At 45.1% G+C, this 14268-nt stretch overlaps 1 protein-coding gene across 1 annotated transcript in view; it reads right to left on the bottom strand.

Annotated features, from left to right (window-relative positions):
• Dkk3 (dickkopf WNT signaling pathway inhibitor 3) overlaps positions 1-13695 on the bottom strand; it is a 54529-nt gene extending 40834 nt beyond the window's left edge. Inside the window, exons 1-3 of the mRNA XM_013028673.1 lie at positions 13578-13695; positions 12955-13018; positions 9538-9638 (exon numbers count right to left, since the gene is read on the bottom strand). Coding sequence (XP_012884127.1) covers positions 9538-9638; positions 12955-13018; positions 13578-13695 — 283 coding nt within the window. The remainder of the gene's footprint in view (positions 1-9537; positions 9639-12954; positions 13019-13577) is intronic.
• Between the last annotated feature and the right edge of the window lie 573 nt (positions 13696-14268).

The following is a 14268-nucleotide window of genomic DNA, read 5'->3' as shown; positions in this document are numbered from 1 at the left end:
GAGGAGGAGGAAAAGATCATTGTTGGGAGTGCTCTAATTAATTGTAAAATCAGAGACCCTGAGTTTGAGCTTGTCCTTCATCACTCATCCCATGTGACCTTAACAAAACTCTCCATCCCTGAGCTCCATCAGCCTTATCTCCACAAGCAAGGGAAGAACTCAATCTATCCCATGGGATCATTGTGAGTCTTGCAAGAAAGTTCCTCAAAGCACACAGCAAAGTGCCTGGCTAGTAGCAGGCCCTGGAGAGCACTGGCTCATTAGATGCAGTCATCACGGACATCATTACCACGCCTGGGCCAACAGGGCTTGGAGCCTTTTATCACAAAGTGAGCAGGGAACAGAGCCCCTTTGTGTGAGCTCAGCCAGGCTCTGGGGAAGGCAGGGCCTGGGCAGTGTCCATAGTAAATGTGCTGGGACCACAAAGGGCTCTGGAGTGTCCGGTGCAGACAGCTCTTTCTGTTGACACAGGCAAATCTTTTATCTGCCTCTTGCACAGAGCTGCCAGGATGGCTGGGTCAGAAGTTCACATAATAAACACATTCTGTCCCCAGAACATGCTCCTTTCCCTCCTGGGTTCTGTCGCTAGGATTCTTGATTTTAGGCTGCATTTTTTATCTCTCAGAATCTCAGCTCTCCATAGCCCCTCCTGGGCTAAGAGTCCTACCCAGCTCTCTGATGAAACATGAGAAAATTCAAATGAAGGCATTTGTACCAAGTGCTCCCGTTGTTTCCCACAACTTGAGCAATGTGGGTTGATCATGGGATCTACCACGATCCTTTGGGATCTTAGGATTTTGCTTATTACCTCTGCAAGACAATAGTCCCTTACTGTTTGGCTGTTATGCTTTGGAAATTCAGCCACTGGCCAGAAGGCTGCCATCCCTGCCAGGAGTACATTCCAGCATCCGTCATCTTCTACATGAGAAATTCTCAAACTTCAGTATCAGAATCACTGGGGACCCCCTGGGAGCAGTGGGTGTTAAACACAGGTTGCTGGATGAAGCTCTGGACTAAACAAGAAATTCCCAAGTAATGATCCTAGTAGAATAGGTCAATGGTTCAAGCCTTCAGAACCTCTTTTCTTACTCTTCAGAAGTCAAGAAGCAAACCCCAGCTCAAGTAATAGAGAGATCTGAGCTCACATAAAATGGAAAGAAAAATCAGGGGAGGGGGTTCCAAGTTTTCTATGCTTCTTCCAGCTTGCTCTTACCACTGTTTATGAATAGGTTCAAATCACAAGGCCAAAGAGGAAGAACTGGTAACCAATCTCAAGGAGGTCAGTGGAGGCTTTTGGAGTCATGAGAAGAAGGCTGTAGACAGAACACAATTTCAGAGGACACAGCTGAAAAAATAATACTGGGTTCCTAACTTATTCAGCAAGATAAGGTTGAAAAAAATAAGAGATAACAAAAAGCCAGTAGATGAAAAACATTGTTAGAAAAATGGCTGTAACTCAGATGAGACTGTTGATACAAAACATAGTTCTTACCTCAAAAAGTAATGAGATAGTTTATTAGCCATGTAGTGTGGTACATACCTGTAATTCCAGTACTTGGGTGTCTGGGGCAAGAGGATTGTGAAGTTGAGGCCAGCCTAGATTATAGAGTGAAACTATCACAGAGAAAGAGAGAGAGAGAGAGAGAGAGAGAGACATACAGAGAGATATAGACAGATACAGAGACACACAGACAGAGACAGAGAAAGAGACAGAGACAGGGACAGAGACACACACACATACACAGAGATTTTATTCTGAGCCAAACATGAATACCCATGGCTAAGAATACAGATTCGAGTCATCCTGAATGACATGTTCCACTATGGAAGAAGGTTCTATGAACTCTCAGAGTCACAGAACTAAAGGAAGTCATAAATCAGTGTTTCAAATGTAACTCTTCTGATTCTTAAAGATTTTTTAAGGTACTTCCAAAATAATTTCAAAGAATTTTTGTGAGCTAATAATGCTTGTGTTCTCCCAGCCTCAGCTCCAGGTCTTCTACAGTCTTGGGCTAGGCCTTTACAACTGGCCTACTTCCTTCCTAAGGATCTTTCCCTGGCAGTGCCACCCAGGCTCCAGGCAGAGTTATACTGATGACTGCACCGGCTTCCAAAGCCATGGCCCCAGAATTCAATTCCTCAGGGCTATGGCTCAGGCAGGGGGACCCCAACTTGGTAAGACTTGGATTCCTCCTTCAACCAGTGGACTTCTATATACTGGCTGCCATGGTTTGCTTCAGGCTGAGGGTCTCTTACCTGCTTCCCTAGTAACAATTCCAAGATTTTACAGACCAAGTTCCAAGTCCCTGTCATCTCTGGGCTCTGAGCATCACCCAGGATGCTGCCTTCTTTCAGGCAGGAAAATGTGCACTGTAATTGGCTCAGCCTGGGTTAGTCTCAGTGTTAAAACTCCAGGATTTAGTGACAGGATCCCATGTTTATATGAGTTTTCCCTCTCGTCTATGGAAGTCAGATCTAAAATATAGCTGGACATAATAATTATACATAACTCTAGGCAATCACCCACAGTCAGACTAAAGGAAGATACTTGCATGTGTGTGTGTGTGTGTGTGTGTGTGTGTGTGTGTCACAAAGGTGGAACTTCTCTGAACTTTTAAAATACTATTATAGAAATAGAAAGACAAAACAGTATATGTGGTATGTTACTCGGTATCTATCAGTGGACTATCTCCAGTTTACTACTTTTCTGTACCTGCTAAATCTATAACATGTATTTCCTAGGCAAAACGCTAGAAAGAAATGCATAATTCGTTTTTCTTTCTTTAAATTTTTTATTGTTATTACAAAGGTAACGTACGGAAGGGCTACCGTTACATAAGTCAGGTAAAGAGTACATTTCTTTTTGGACAATGTCACCCCTTCCTTTTCTCTCTCCCAGTTTTTCCCTCCCATGCCTACCCACAAGTTGTATAGTTCATTTTCAACATAGTATATAGTTTGTGCCATGGTTGCATTTGTTCACATTCTGTCCCTCCATTTCTGTGCCTCCCCTTACATTCTTAAAAACAGATAAATGAACATACAGAACAAAAGGAAACTAAAACAAAAACAGCAAAAAAGAAAAAAGACTATTTCCCGGAGTTCATTTAGATAAATATTATTTTAAACAATCAGATCACATAGGCATTACGCCTTTCTCTTCCTCTCCTAAAAGTATAAATCCTTTTTCAAAACTAAGTGCAGCATTAGATCTGGCTGAGATTCCACTTCTGGCCCACCCTTTCCATCTGGTGTCCTCATGTCCTGGCATCTCTCAGCCTTTGCCTGGAGTTGAACATTGGTGGCATGGGGAAGACAGCCATACCTGTGTGCTATGCTGCTGCATTAATTAATGAAATGGTGGGAAAGGTGCATAGTGTTTAGAGTATGGTGAACACTGAGCAAGTCAGGGTGAGCAGCTTCTGCTCACAACACTTCTGATACCAAATGTGTGGTATTTCCACAGTAACACCAGCTCTCCAACTCTTCAGATGCTGGCTGGGTATCCTGAAATTCCATGTGGTTTTGATACTCACTTCCAGGAATTCTTGCAGCTCCCTTAGGTTCAGAGGTCAGTCCCACTCCAAATCCCACTTGAAGTGCTAGGCTGTCACCTATACTGGGACAATGAGCTTTAATAAAAGCTGCTAATGTACCAGCACTGGTGGTTCACACCTAGAATCTTAGCTACTCAGGAGGGTGAGATCTGAGGATCACTGTTTGAAGCCAGCTGGTCAAGAAAGTCTGTGATATTCTTATCTCCAGTTAATCACAGAAGAAACCAGTGTGGCACAGTGGCTCAAGTGGTAGAGTGCTAGCCTTGAACAAAAGGAGCTCAGGGATAGTATCTAGGTTCAGAGTTCAAGCCCCAGGGCCAGAAATTAAAAAGCTTCTGGTGATTCTATCCTCAGGCTTGATAATTTGTTTTAATGGCTTAGTATTTCTATTTTGTACTTTTCTTATTAGTACCTGAAAAGTGCTTTACTACTGATAGCACCTTATTGTAAAGGATAAAACTCAGGAACAATCTAGATGCAGGTGTGCAGAGTGTCTATGTCCTGTCTGGGTGCTTAGGAAAACCCCAAACCACTTGCTCAGTATTTGTATCCTTTGTCCTAAGACCACAGAGTTCAGCTCTACAGTTTGGGCTCTTAAATGTGCCCCTAAAGGCCCACATACCAATGACTTGGTTGTCAGCCTGTGGTTCTACTAGGAGGTAGTGGAACCTTTAAGAAGTAGGACCTAGCGGAAAGGAAGTTAGGTCATGGGGGGTGTGGCCTTGAAGGGATGAAGCCACTAAGAGGAGAGCACCATGGTGCTGTGCTTCTCCACAGGCCCAAAACTAATGGGACCAATTGACCAAGGACCGAAACCATGAGCCAAATCGATGATCGACTATTTTATCACCAGGATGACAGAAAGCTGACTGGCACACCCACTTGGTAATTCTTGGAATTCTGCTGTCCAGGGTTTTTAAAGAAGATCCCATTACATAGGTATGATTGAGACAATCATTGGCCATGATGAGTGACCCAATGTCAAGCCCCTTTTCCTCTTCCCTGAGATCCAGATTGGGGCTGAAATTTCCAGCTCTCTGATCCTCCTTGACCTTTCTCTGGTGATAGACTAGGAACTACCTTTCAGTCATAATCACCAGTTATCTCATGACCACTCAAAAGAGACTCTTCTGTGCCAGGGATCAGGGTCAAATATCAAATATGTTTTTCCCATTGAATCACGGGTTGTTTATTAGCCAGATCTTCAAAGGAAGAAAGAAAAGAATAAGAGAAAGAGAAAGAAAAAACACCATATAAACACTGTTCTCTCCCCCAAATTATCCATCATTTATTTTCTGCCTTCCTGCCTTCCTGTCTTCCTTTCTTTTCTTTTCTCTTCCTTCCTTCCTTCCTTCCTTTTTTCTTTCTTTTCTCTTCCTTCCTTCCTTCCTTTTTTCTTTCTTTTCCTTCCTTCCTTCCTTCTTTCGTTCTTCCTTCTTTCCTTCCTTCCTTCCTTCTTTCATTCTTCCTTCTTTCCTTCCTTCCTTCCTTCTTTTCTCTCTTTTTCTTTCCTTCCTTCCTAGTGACAAAGTCCTTGAGGTTTCTCATACCAAAAGCAAGGTCACACATCAGAACTACCCTAAATACTCTTCTGAGGTACCAGTTTACACTGGAGTAAGGCCAAACCACAGCCAGGTGATGAAGAGTCATTTTTAAGAGACTAGAAGAGTCAACTGACATTGCTCCAACATCCACATGAGGTTAAAAGTCACACCCTTCACTGCTGCGCAGTCTGGCGACAGCCCACAGCTCTCCTTACATGGCTGTGCTCCTGAGTTACTTCCGCTGGCAGCTGTTCCCAGACAAGAGTGTGTCCTCTCCTTCCAAAAGCTCTTAATCAGCGTAAGATCTGCCCCATGGCTCCCTCAGTCATCTGCGGGTGCTGCTGAGCTGCTAAATCTGTTTTTGAACTGGAGGTCACTGGACAGAGATGGCACTCTTCGAACACCAAGTGCAGGGGTATTCACTGGACACTGTGTAAAATGAACTATACAAACGTGTGAGCAGGGATGAGAGGGAAAAACTGGGAGCGAGCGAAGGAAGGGGAAACATTATCCAAAAAGAAATGCATTCATTACCTGACTTATGTAACTGTAATCCTTCTGTATATTGCCTTTATAATAACAATAAAAAACAAAATACAGAGCTATTGCTAGATTCACTGCTAACAATAATTCTAGTTTTGAAGACATACTTAGTATGATGTTCTTTTTATTCAGATACCTCAAATAGATACTATTTATCCTGCTCTTCAACATTATTTATTTAACTACTAAATGATTGGCTTTTCTTTTCTTTTATATTTATTTACTTTTTTTGGGGGGGGGTCCAGTCGTAGGGCCTGAACTCTGGGCTTGGGTGCTGTCTCTCAGCTCTTCAGCTCAAGGCTAGCACTCTACCACTTGAGCCACAGCGCCACTACCGGCTTTTTTTTTCTGCTTATGTGGTGCTGAGGAATCAAACCCAGGGCCTCATGCATGCAAGGCAAGTGTTCTACCACTGAGCCACCTTCCCAGCCCGATTTACTTATTTTGTAGAGCTGTGAATTGAACCATTGTCTTGTGTGTGCTCTGCACGTACTCTTCTTCTGAGCTGTACTCCCAGGCATGTATGACTAACATTTTTAAGAAACATGGAATCATATTTGATTCTTAATAAATGCTATGAGAGTATATATGAAGCAAAAACAAGTTCCCAATATGGGAACACACATGGTTCTGTGTGTTTCTTAATTTGTCCTTGTATCATGAAATACTTTGGCCATAAATAGCAGACTAGAATTTCAGTCCTAGTTCCAATAAAATATCTTTATTCAACTTTAAAAAAAACCAATGAACTTGCACCAGATGTCAGGGGAGCAGGTTGGAGATGTAAAAAACAAATCCCTAGAGAAGAAATAATGAAAAGGGGGTAGCTACAAGACACATGAGCCAATAAAGCCACCAGAGTCTGTTAAGCTGCGTCACCTAAACACAGACCTCTGGGCTCACACCTTAGCCTGATAAGAGGATGGCAGGTGTTATGTGTGGGTTTCTGGCATGTGGCAGATTCTTCTATGCTGGGTGTTAGTTACCTGAGAGCGCCACTCTGCAGCACCTGGCCATTCCCTTCTATCAGCTTTCCCTACACCATCCCCTTTCCCCCATGCAGTAAAGTTAGGCTGTCCACCATTGGGGGTTCAGAGGCCAGCCCTGGGCCTAGCACTGACCACACAGGCCAGCCCCATGCTAACATTGAATAGTAAGCCCAGGAACCATTTCTCCCTGCTTCTGGTAAGCAGTCCCAGGGAAGCCATGAGGAAAATATCTGACCCACAGGCCTTGCATAAAGGCTCCTGGAGCCAAGTGAAGTACTCCCAGTACTCTGGGAGGTAGAGGCAGAAGGATCATTAATTCAAGGCCAGCCTGGGCTGTGTAGCAAGATCCTGTCTCAGCAAACAATTGAAATGGCTCTTGGAATCAAAAAGTCATCAAAAATGCTGATGAGGATAGGGAAAAATTGAAATCCTCTAGTTGGGAGCCAATAGCTCACGCCTATAATCCTAGCTATTCAGGAGGCTGAAATCTGAGGATCATGGTTCAAAGCCAACTCAGGCAGGAAAGTCCGTAAGACTATTATCTCCCATTAACCACCAGAAAACTGGAAGTGGCGCTGTGGCTCAAGTGGTAGAGTGCTCGCCATGAGCTGAAGAGCTCAGGGGCAGAGCCTAGGCCCAGAGTTCAAGCCCCAGGACCAACACCCCTCCAAAAAAAATTGAAATCCTCATCCCATGCTGTAAGTATAAATGGTGTAAAATAGTGCACACACTTTTGTAGAGCCTAACAGTTCTTCAAATGGCGGAATAGTTTCCAAGTAAGGGAGCAATTCCATTCCTAGGTATTTACCCAAGAGAAATGGAAGTACCTGTACAAAAATTGGAGATAAAGGAGTGTCTGTCTGACTGTCTGTCTGTCTCAGTCTGTCTGTCTGTCTGTCTGTTTTTCTCTCTCTCATACACACACACACACACACACACACACACACAAATGATGTTAAAGAAGAAAAAGCTTGGAGATGAGTGAGGTAGCTTTCATCTGTAATCCCAGAGCTTGCCAGGCACAAGCAGGAGGAGGATGATTCTGAGATTAACATGGGCTACATAACCAGACTGTCTCAAAAAATAACAAACAATAACGAAGCTCAGAGATGGACATTCATAGCAGCATTGCTTACAATAGCTAAAATATAGAAATAACCCAAGTGACCATCAACTGCTGAATGCTAGACAATTTGACATGACCTGTCCACACAATGGAATTATCATTGGACAGCAAATGGAAATGGGCCTTGATACACATTATAATGTACACTGTGGAAGGAGGTGGGGCTTGGAGGGAAATGAGGGTGACTGATAATGTGGTGACGTTCTCCTGGCCTCTAGAGACAGTTATGCTTTTGGGGGGAATTGAAGGTCAGGTCTGACTTCCTTGGGGGCTAACCCAAGCCTCTGAAGTGACTCAGAGTTTAATGAGGACCGCTGTCCCTTCTGTGGGAGCCTTCTCTATCCATTGAGAGCAGCCTGGGCAGCACCTCCTCTCTGTGGTTGCTGACTGGGTCAGGGGCAGGCCCTTGCTCAAACCAGGCCAAGTGCATTCTTGTTCTGGACATGCTGGACCTCCTGCCTGTGGCTGTGGTCTTTGGAGGGGTTTTACCCCATGCCCACAGACACAGACAAAGACAGAAAGCAAGCCTTCAAATGCTGGACGGGAGGAAAGCAGGCAGATCCTGAGATGCTCAGCTCTCCTGTGCCCACTTCCGGCCTTCTGGAGGTTGTCAGGAACTCCTGCCCTTATAATAATTCCTCCCCACTTTTAATCTAGTACTGAGGCTTACATTCAAGGCTTTTCCCACTCAAGGTTGGCAAATTACCATGTGAGCCATAGCTCTACTTCTAGCCTTTTGGTGCTTAATTGGAGTTAAAACCTCACAGACTTCTGGCTTTGAACCAGGATCCTCAGATCTCAGCCTCCTGAGTAGGTAGGATTACAGGTGTGAGCCACCAGTGCAGGGCTTTCATCCCACCCCCACCCCCCTTTTATCTTCTAAAACTAGTTCAGTAGATTATGTTACTCACCATGAAAGAATCCTAGCTAACAGTTCTTCCAAAACCTAAGATGTTTTGCATTCGTGTTTCTAGTTCTGCTTAACTAAGAAGAGTAAACGTTATGCAAGGTGGGATGAACCACAGGGAGAGAGGCAGAAAGAGTTGTTCTAGAACTTTCCACAGGTCACCTTTGAGAGGCAAGATTGGGTGAGGATTATAGTAACTTCCAACAGCAAATCAAATAAAAACAGGACTATTTAAAAATAAGTACTGGGCAGGACAGAAAAGCCTGGAGTTTTTCCACAATAGCATTCCAAAGTAAAAAAAAAAAAAAAAAAAAAAAAAAGGCTTTTCTGCTTCTTTTCTAGTGCCTTCTTTTTTCCTCCCTGGCTTCCCCCTCTGGGTTGGGAGTCTTTCCACGTGCTGACGTGGCACCCAGTCCTGAATTGGTCACCTTTGTCTGGTCGTCTCATAATTGCATCTGTGTCTGGGACTTGCTAGACGTCCTGGGCTCTGTTTTGTTGAGCTCCGTGGTGCTGGCATTGAATACAGTCTGGCTCACAGCCCTGCCCAGCCACAGTGGAAGAAATGAATACATTCTGGTTCTGGGTTCCATCAGGCCTTGTCAGAGCTGAAGCAAAACAACTTCTTCTGCAGCCTGGTTCTGTCACGTGTTCATCTTCCTCACACTGTTCTGTCCTTGGCAGGCACGGCAGACACATTCCCAGACACAGTGCCAACGGGTAACTTGGATGGAGGAAATGAGAGTGAGATATTGTCCACCCCTCTCCCACCAAGGTGATGTCTGAGCCCCCTGATCTGCCCAGCAAGAAATCTATTAGATCTGGTTAGCCAGAATCTTCCTTCCCCTCCATCACTGACCCTGACTCTGCTTACCTGTACACTGCCACCTGCTGGTGTCATAGTCAGGCCTGGTTCCACTTTCCCTCAGGTCGCAGAGAACCAGGTACAGAGGCCCATGCATAAGGCCTGCCTTACTGTTCCATAACAAGGGTCATGAGTGACCCCTTCCCTAAGTCTAATCCCCTCTTAGATATGGGCAATGACCCTACAGCTGCTTCACTGTGGACAAAGCCTAGGACTGTCTTCCTGCATGTATGGCTTTCTGCATTCTATGGGTGGGAGCTTGTAGCCTGCTGGCAAGATGGAAGCTCAGCATCCTCAGCTGCTTCCCATGCCATGCCCAGAGCACTGGCCATGTGACTTGGGGGTCAGGGACAGACATGGTTAGTGGCCATTGGCCGGGGGTCTCACACTGCTGTCACACACATCCCCCATGAGGTCTCTTCAGGCCGTTCTTACCTCTCAAGATGCTTACACATGGTTCAGCTATCTCTGAAAACAATTTGGCGACCCTTCCTTAGACCCCAAACCGGCTGCAATTCTGGATTCCTTCCCTAGGCTCCTGTCTGAAGGTGCCTTCTCTAATTCACAGCAGAATGGCAGATGGTGGATGGAACTTTCTGGCAGCCTATGTTTTGCCTGGCTCTTTAGTGGTCACACTTTGAAATGTTCTGTTTCTTAGTCTCTTGGTGTGTCTCTGTCTCTCTCTGTGTCTTTCTGTCCTGGAAGAGGGGGGTTAAGATAGGGTCTCACTATGTAGCCTAGGCTGCCCAGAACTCTTGATCTTCCTGCTTCAGACTCCCAGGTAGAGGGATTACAGGGGTACAAGGGTGCACCATAATACCTGGCTAAATGTTCTTGTTTTAAGTCTTAAGATCTAATTCATAGCAGTCTTAAGTAGGTGGGAGAAAAAAATATTAGCTACTATGTGAACAAACACCACAGGCGCTAGCATTCTGTTTTTTTAAAAAAGAATACTAGATCAAATATCTTATTATTGAATGTACTTACTTACTTTCTTATTATGGTCTCATTATGTAACAACAACAAATAAGCCCAACAAAGAAAAATTCTGCAGCTAAAACATAAACAGGAAAACCAAACCACCATTAACTAATCTGCAGAGCCAACCTTGCTCTGCTTTGTGAATTTGTAGTTGGGAGCTACCCTGCTCTGATTGCAGATTATGTGTGCCTGGTACATGGGCACCCGTGTGTACATGTGCACATTTGCATGTATGCACATATGTAGTGCTAGTGAGGGTCTCTGGGTAGAGAATCCTGGTGGAGTGGGGGATTTGGCCATGAGTCTAACTTGCTAGCTGTTTCAGGGATAATTCTTGAGTCCGAACCCTCTTTGGCAGCTGAAGGTTGAGAAAGAAATTCAACAACTGGTCCAGGGAAAAATATTTTTGTTGGATGTAGATAAGGCCCAAGGTTGGAGGAGGGGTGAGTGTCAAGGTGCTGGGGATGGAGGGTGTGGGAACAGCGTCCCCTTGTGGTCCCAGGGATCACTTTCCAGAGCTGAGGGGCAGGGATTTTAATTTTGCATCTGGAAAGCAGCCTGGAGACCACTGATACCAGTGTGTGCTGGTGGTGGAGGGGAGCTCCCTGGCTGGCAGCAGGATCTGCTGCCATTCTCCTAAGATCCATGAAGGCCACCACTGCAAAGGTCCCAGGAAGGTAGACATGAGATGGCAGGTGCCTGGTACCTCTTGGGGCTGTCCCTTCCCTCTCCTACTTTTCCACCAGAGGCAGTGACAAGGAATCCCACAGCAGCTGACACAGCTCACAGCTCCCCTGCAGCTCTGACCAATGCAAACAGGATGCTCACTGCACATGGAAGCCACTCAAGTAAAGTCTAAGTTTCTAGTAGCCCCATTCAAAGAAGCACAACATATACTATGAAATTATTTTCATAGTATTTGTTTAATCCAATACATCCAGTTCTCTTGTTATAACATGTGATTAAAGTAAAATTAAGAGTCAGGTGTTGTCATTCACACCTATAATCCCAGCACTTGGGAGAGATTGAGGCAGAAGGTTGAAGAGTTTGAAGCCAGCCTGGGCTACCTAGAGAGACTATATCATAAATATATGAATAAATAAATGATAAAATTCAGTAATGAGATATTTGATCATCTTCTTTTTCCTTCTCATAGAATACTAAACCTAGTGGAATTCTATGTGGGGTTTTTTTTGTTTTTTGTCGGTGGTGGGGGCTTGAACTCTGGGCCTGGGCACTGTCCCTCAGCTCTTCAGCTAAAGGCTAGTGCCCTACCACTTAAGCCATAGCACCACTTCTGGCTTTTTTCTGCTTCTGTGGTAGTAAGGAATTGAACCCAGGGCCTCATGCATGTGAGGCAAGCACTCTACCACTGAGCCAATTCCCCAGCCCTGAATCCTATGGTTTTTTGCACTTACATTTCAATTTGGGCTCTTGACATCACAAGTGCTCTGTAGCATGTTGCCAGTGGCTGTGGTGCTGAACAGCACAGGTCAGGAGAAGGGAAGGGAGTGCACATAGTCACTTAGCGGGAAGTGGTAAAAACAACAACAGCAAAAAGATTATAAAGGCCCTGGTGGGAGAGACTAACTTGTACTGTGGCAGACAAGAAAATCTTCCTGGCTGGTTGAGATTTAGAAAGTGAAGAGGAGAGATTGCAGGAGGGGTTCTGTTCCCATGTTCTCACCAAAGGGGAGGGGGTAAACCAAAGTTTCCAACCCAAACCCTGAGCTCCACCTTTATCAATAAGTGCTAAACTAGGGCTAGTTCTTACTTTTTTTTTCTGGTACTAAGATTTGAATACAGGGCCTGAGTGCTGTCCCTTAGCCTTTTTGCTTAAGGCTGGAACTCTACTACTTGAGATACACCTCCACTTCTGGCATTTTGGTGGCTAACTGGAGATAAAAGTTTCACAGACTTTCCTGCCAGGGCTGGCTTTGAACTGTGATCCTCAGATATCACCCTCTTGAGTAACTACAATTATAGGATTGAGCCACTGGCACCCTACTAGTTCTTGAATTTTTAAATCAGTAGAACATTTATTGGCATGAAAAGGGTAGGTTATTGCAGTTTCTATGTTCTTTGTGCCCTAGAGGAATATTGTGAGTACAGCGTCTGATCCAGAGGCCCCAACCCTATAACCCCTGGACCTCCTGCTCCCAACCGAGAACCTCAGATCTATCAGCTCCGTGTATACCATTGCACCCTGGAGAAGCAGTCCCTCACTCCTGCCACTGGGCAAATACATCCCCTAATGCATGATGTCCCCACCTGTCTCTTCCTGTTCAGTAAGCCCCAGATGGTTAAGCCAGAACCTGGTGGAGACCATCAGCCAATCAGCTCACTGATGGAGAAACTGAGGCCTGGAAACAAGAGGAGTGCTGCCTGACCATGAGGCAAGTCTCTCATCTCTTATCTTGGGTCTCCCTACTCCCTGTATCCCACCAAAACATGTGGCCCATGCCACCTGCTCCATACCCCTTGGTGGTATCTGCCATCTGCTCTGAACCTGTCAAAGACAGCCACAGTAGAAACAGTAACACTCAGGAGCCTCATGAGCTTCACCCTGGGGCCTGCTGGACAAGTGGAGGCTGCAGGAAGGAGGCCTTGGTGAGCTATATGCTACCTCTGCAGCCTTGTCCATACACACACACCTTCACTGCCAGCCTCACTGAGCCCTTGGCTTCCCAGCATACCACCTTCCAGCTCAGCACCAGTCTTGCCTCCTTGAACACATGACGATTTCCTTCTCCTCATCCACATCCAATCCTCCTTATCTAGGACCAGACACCCTTTACACCCTTTTCTTGCTCCCCACAAACACTTTCATAGTGGCTACTACTAGGGATCAGGTTTACTTTTTCCCAGAAAATGCAGAGCCTGACAGAGTTAGGGGCTGAAATCTGGACTCTATTCTTTCCAGATTTATGCATCCCCTGAGCTGCTTCTCCTACACCTTTCAGAAGCAATGCTGGCAGAGTATATTTTATATACATGAAAGGAAGCTAACCTAGAAGAGCTCAGTGACCATAGCTGGCCCTCCCTGCCTCCTGGCTGACTGTATGTACCGGCATCTGCAAGGTGGCCAGGAGGGGGCGCCAAAGGGCTGTCAACAAGAATAGCTTGGTGGAGGATGAGCACTGATGGAGACAAGCTGTCTAGGTCCAGCTGGACTTTCATTTCCATCGTGAGGTGTCCTTTATAGCATGGCTTAGCTTAAATGTTGAATATTTTAAGTCTGCTTTAGATATAGTTCTGTCATTCATGAAACTTGATCTCAGTACATAATTGACTTTTCCTCTGATCTAGTGACTAGGTATAAACTAGGTAAATTTAGCTCAAGTCCTACAGTACAGTCCTTTGCCCAGTGACTGCTTCTTGGCAGCAAAGACATATGTGAAGTATGTTCTGAGCTGTTGGTGAGAGGCAAGCCTTGCTTTACTGTCCCTGCATTGGCACAAACTGCTGGGGTCTGCCACAAGATAGGCAGACTGTGCATTTGGTGCTGAGTTGGAAGCAAGCCTTGCATAGACTAAAAGTTACTATGCAGGCCTTTACCAAACTGCCCAGTCCTCTCTGGAGACACATGTTCCAGGCTTCTTTCCAGAGATCTCTCTTTTCAGTAAGTGTACAGCAATGGACTTATATTCAATTCATCTTTCAGTTTTCTTGAGAATCACAGAGAATCAAATTTCAGCTCACTGCTCTAAGAAAGGGAAAAGAAGTAGCTTTTGCCAATAATCTTGCATTTTTGCCTTT

Source organism: Dipodomys ordii, unplaced genomic scaffold (genome assembly GCF_000151885.1).
Source record: "Dipodomys ordii isolate 6190 unplaced genomic scaffold, Dord_2.0 Scaffold113, whole genome shotgun sequence".
NCBI lineage: Eukaryota > Metazoa > Chordata > Mammalia > Rodentia > Heteromyidae > Dipodomys > Dipodomys ordii.
This window is presented reverse-complemented; position numbering and strand designations above follow the sequence as displayed.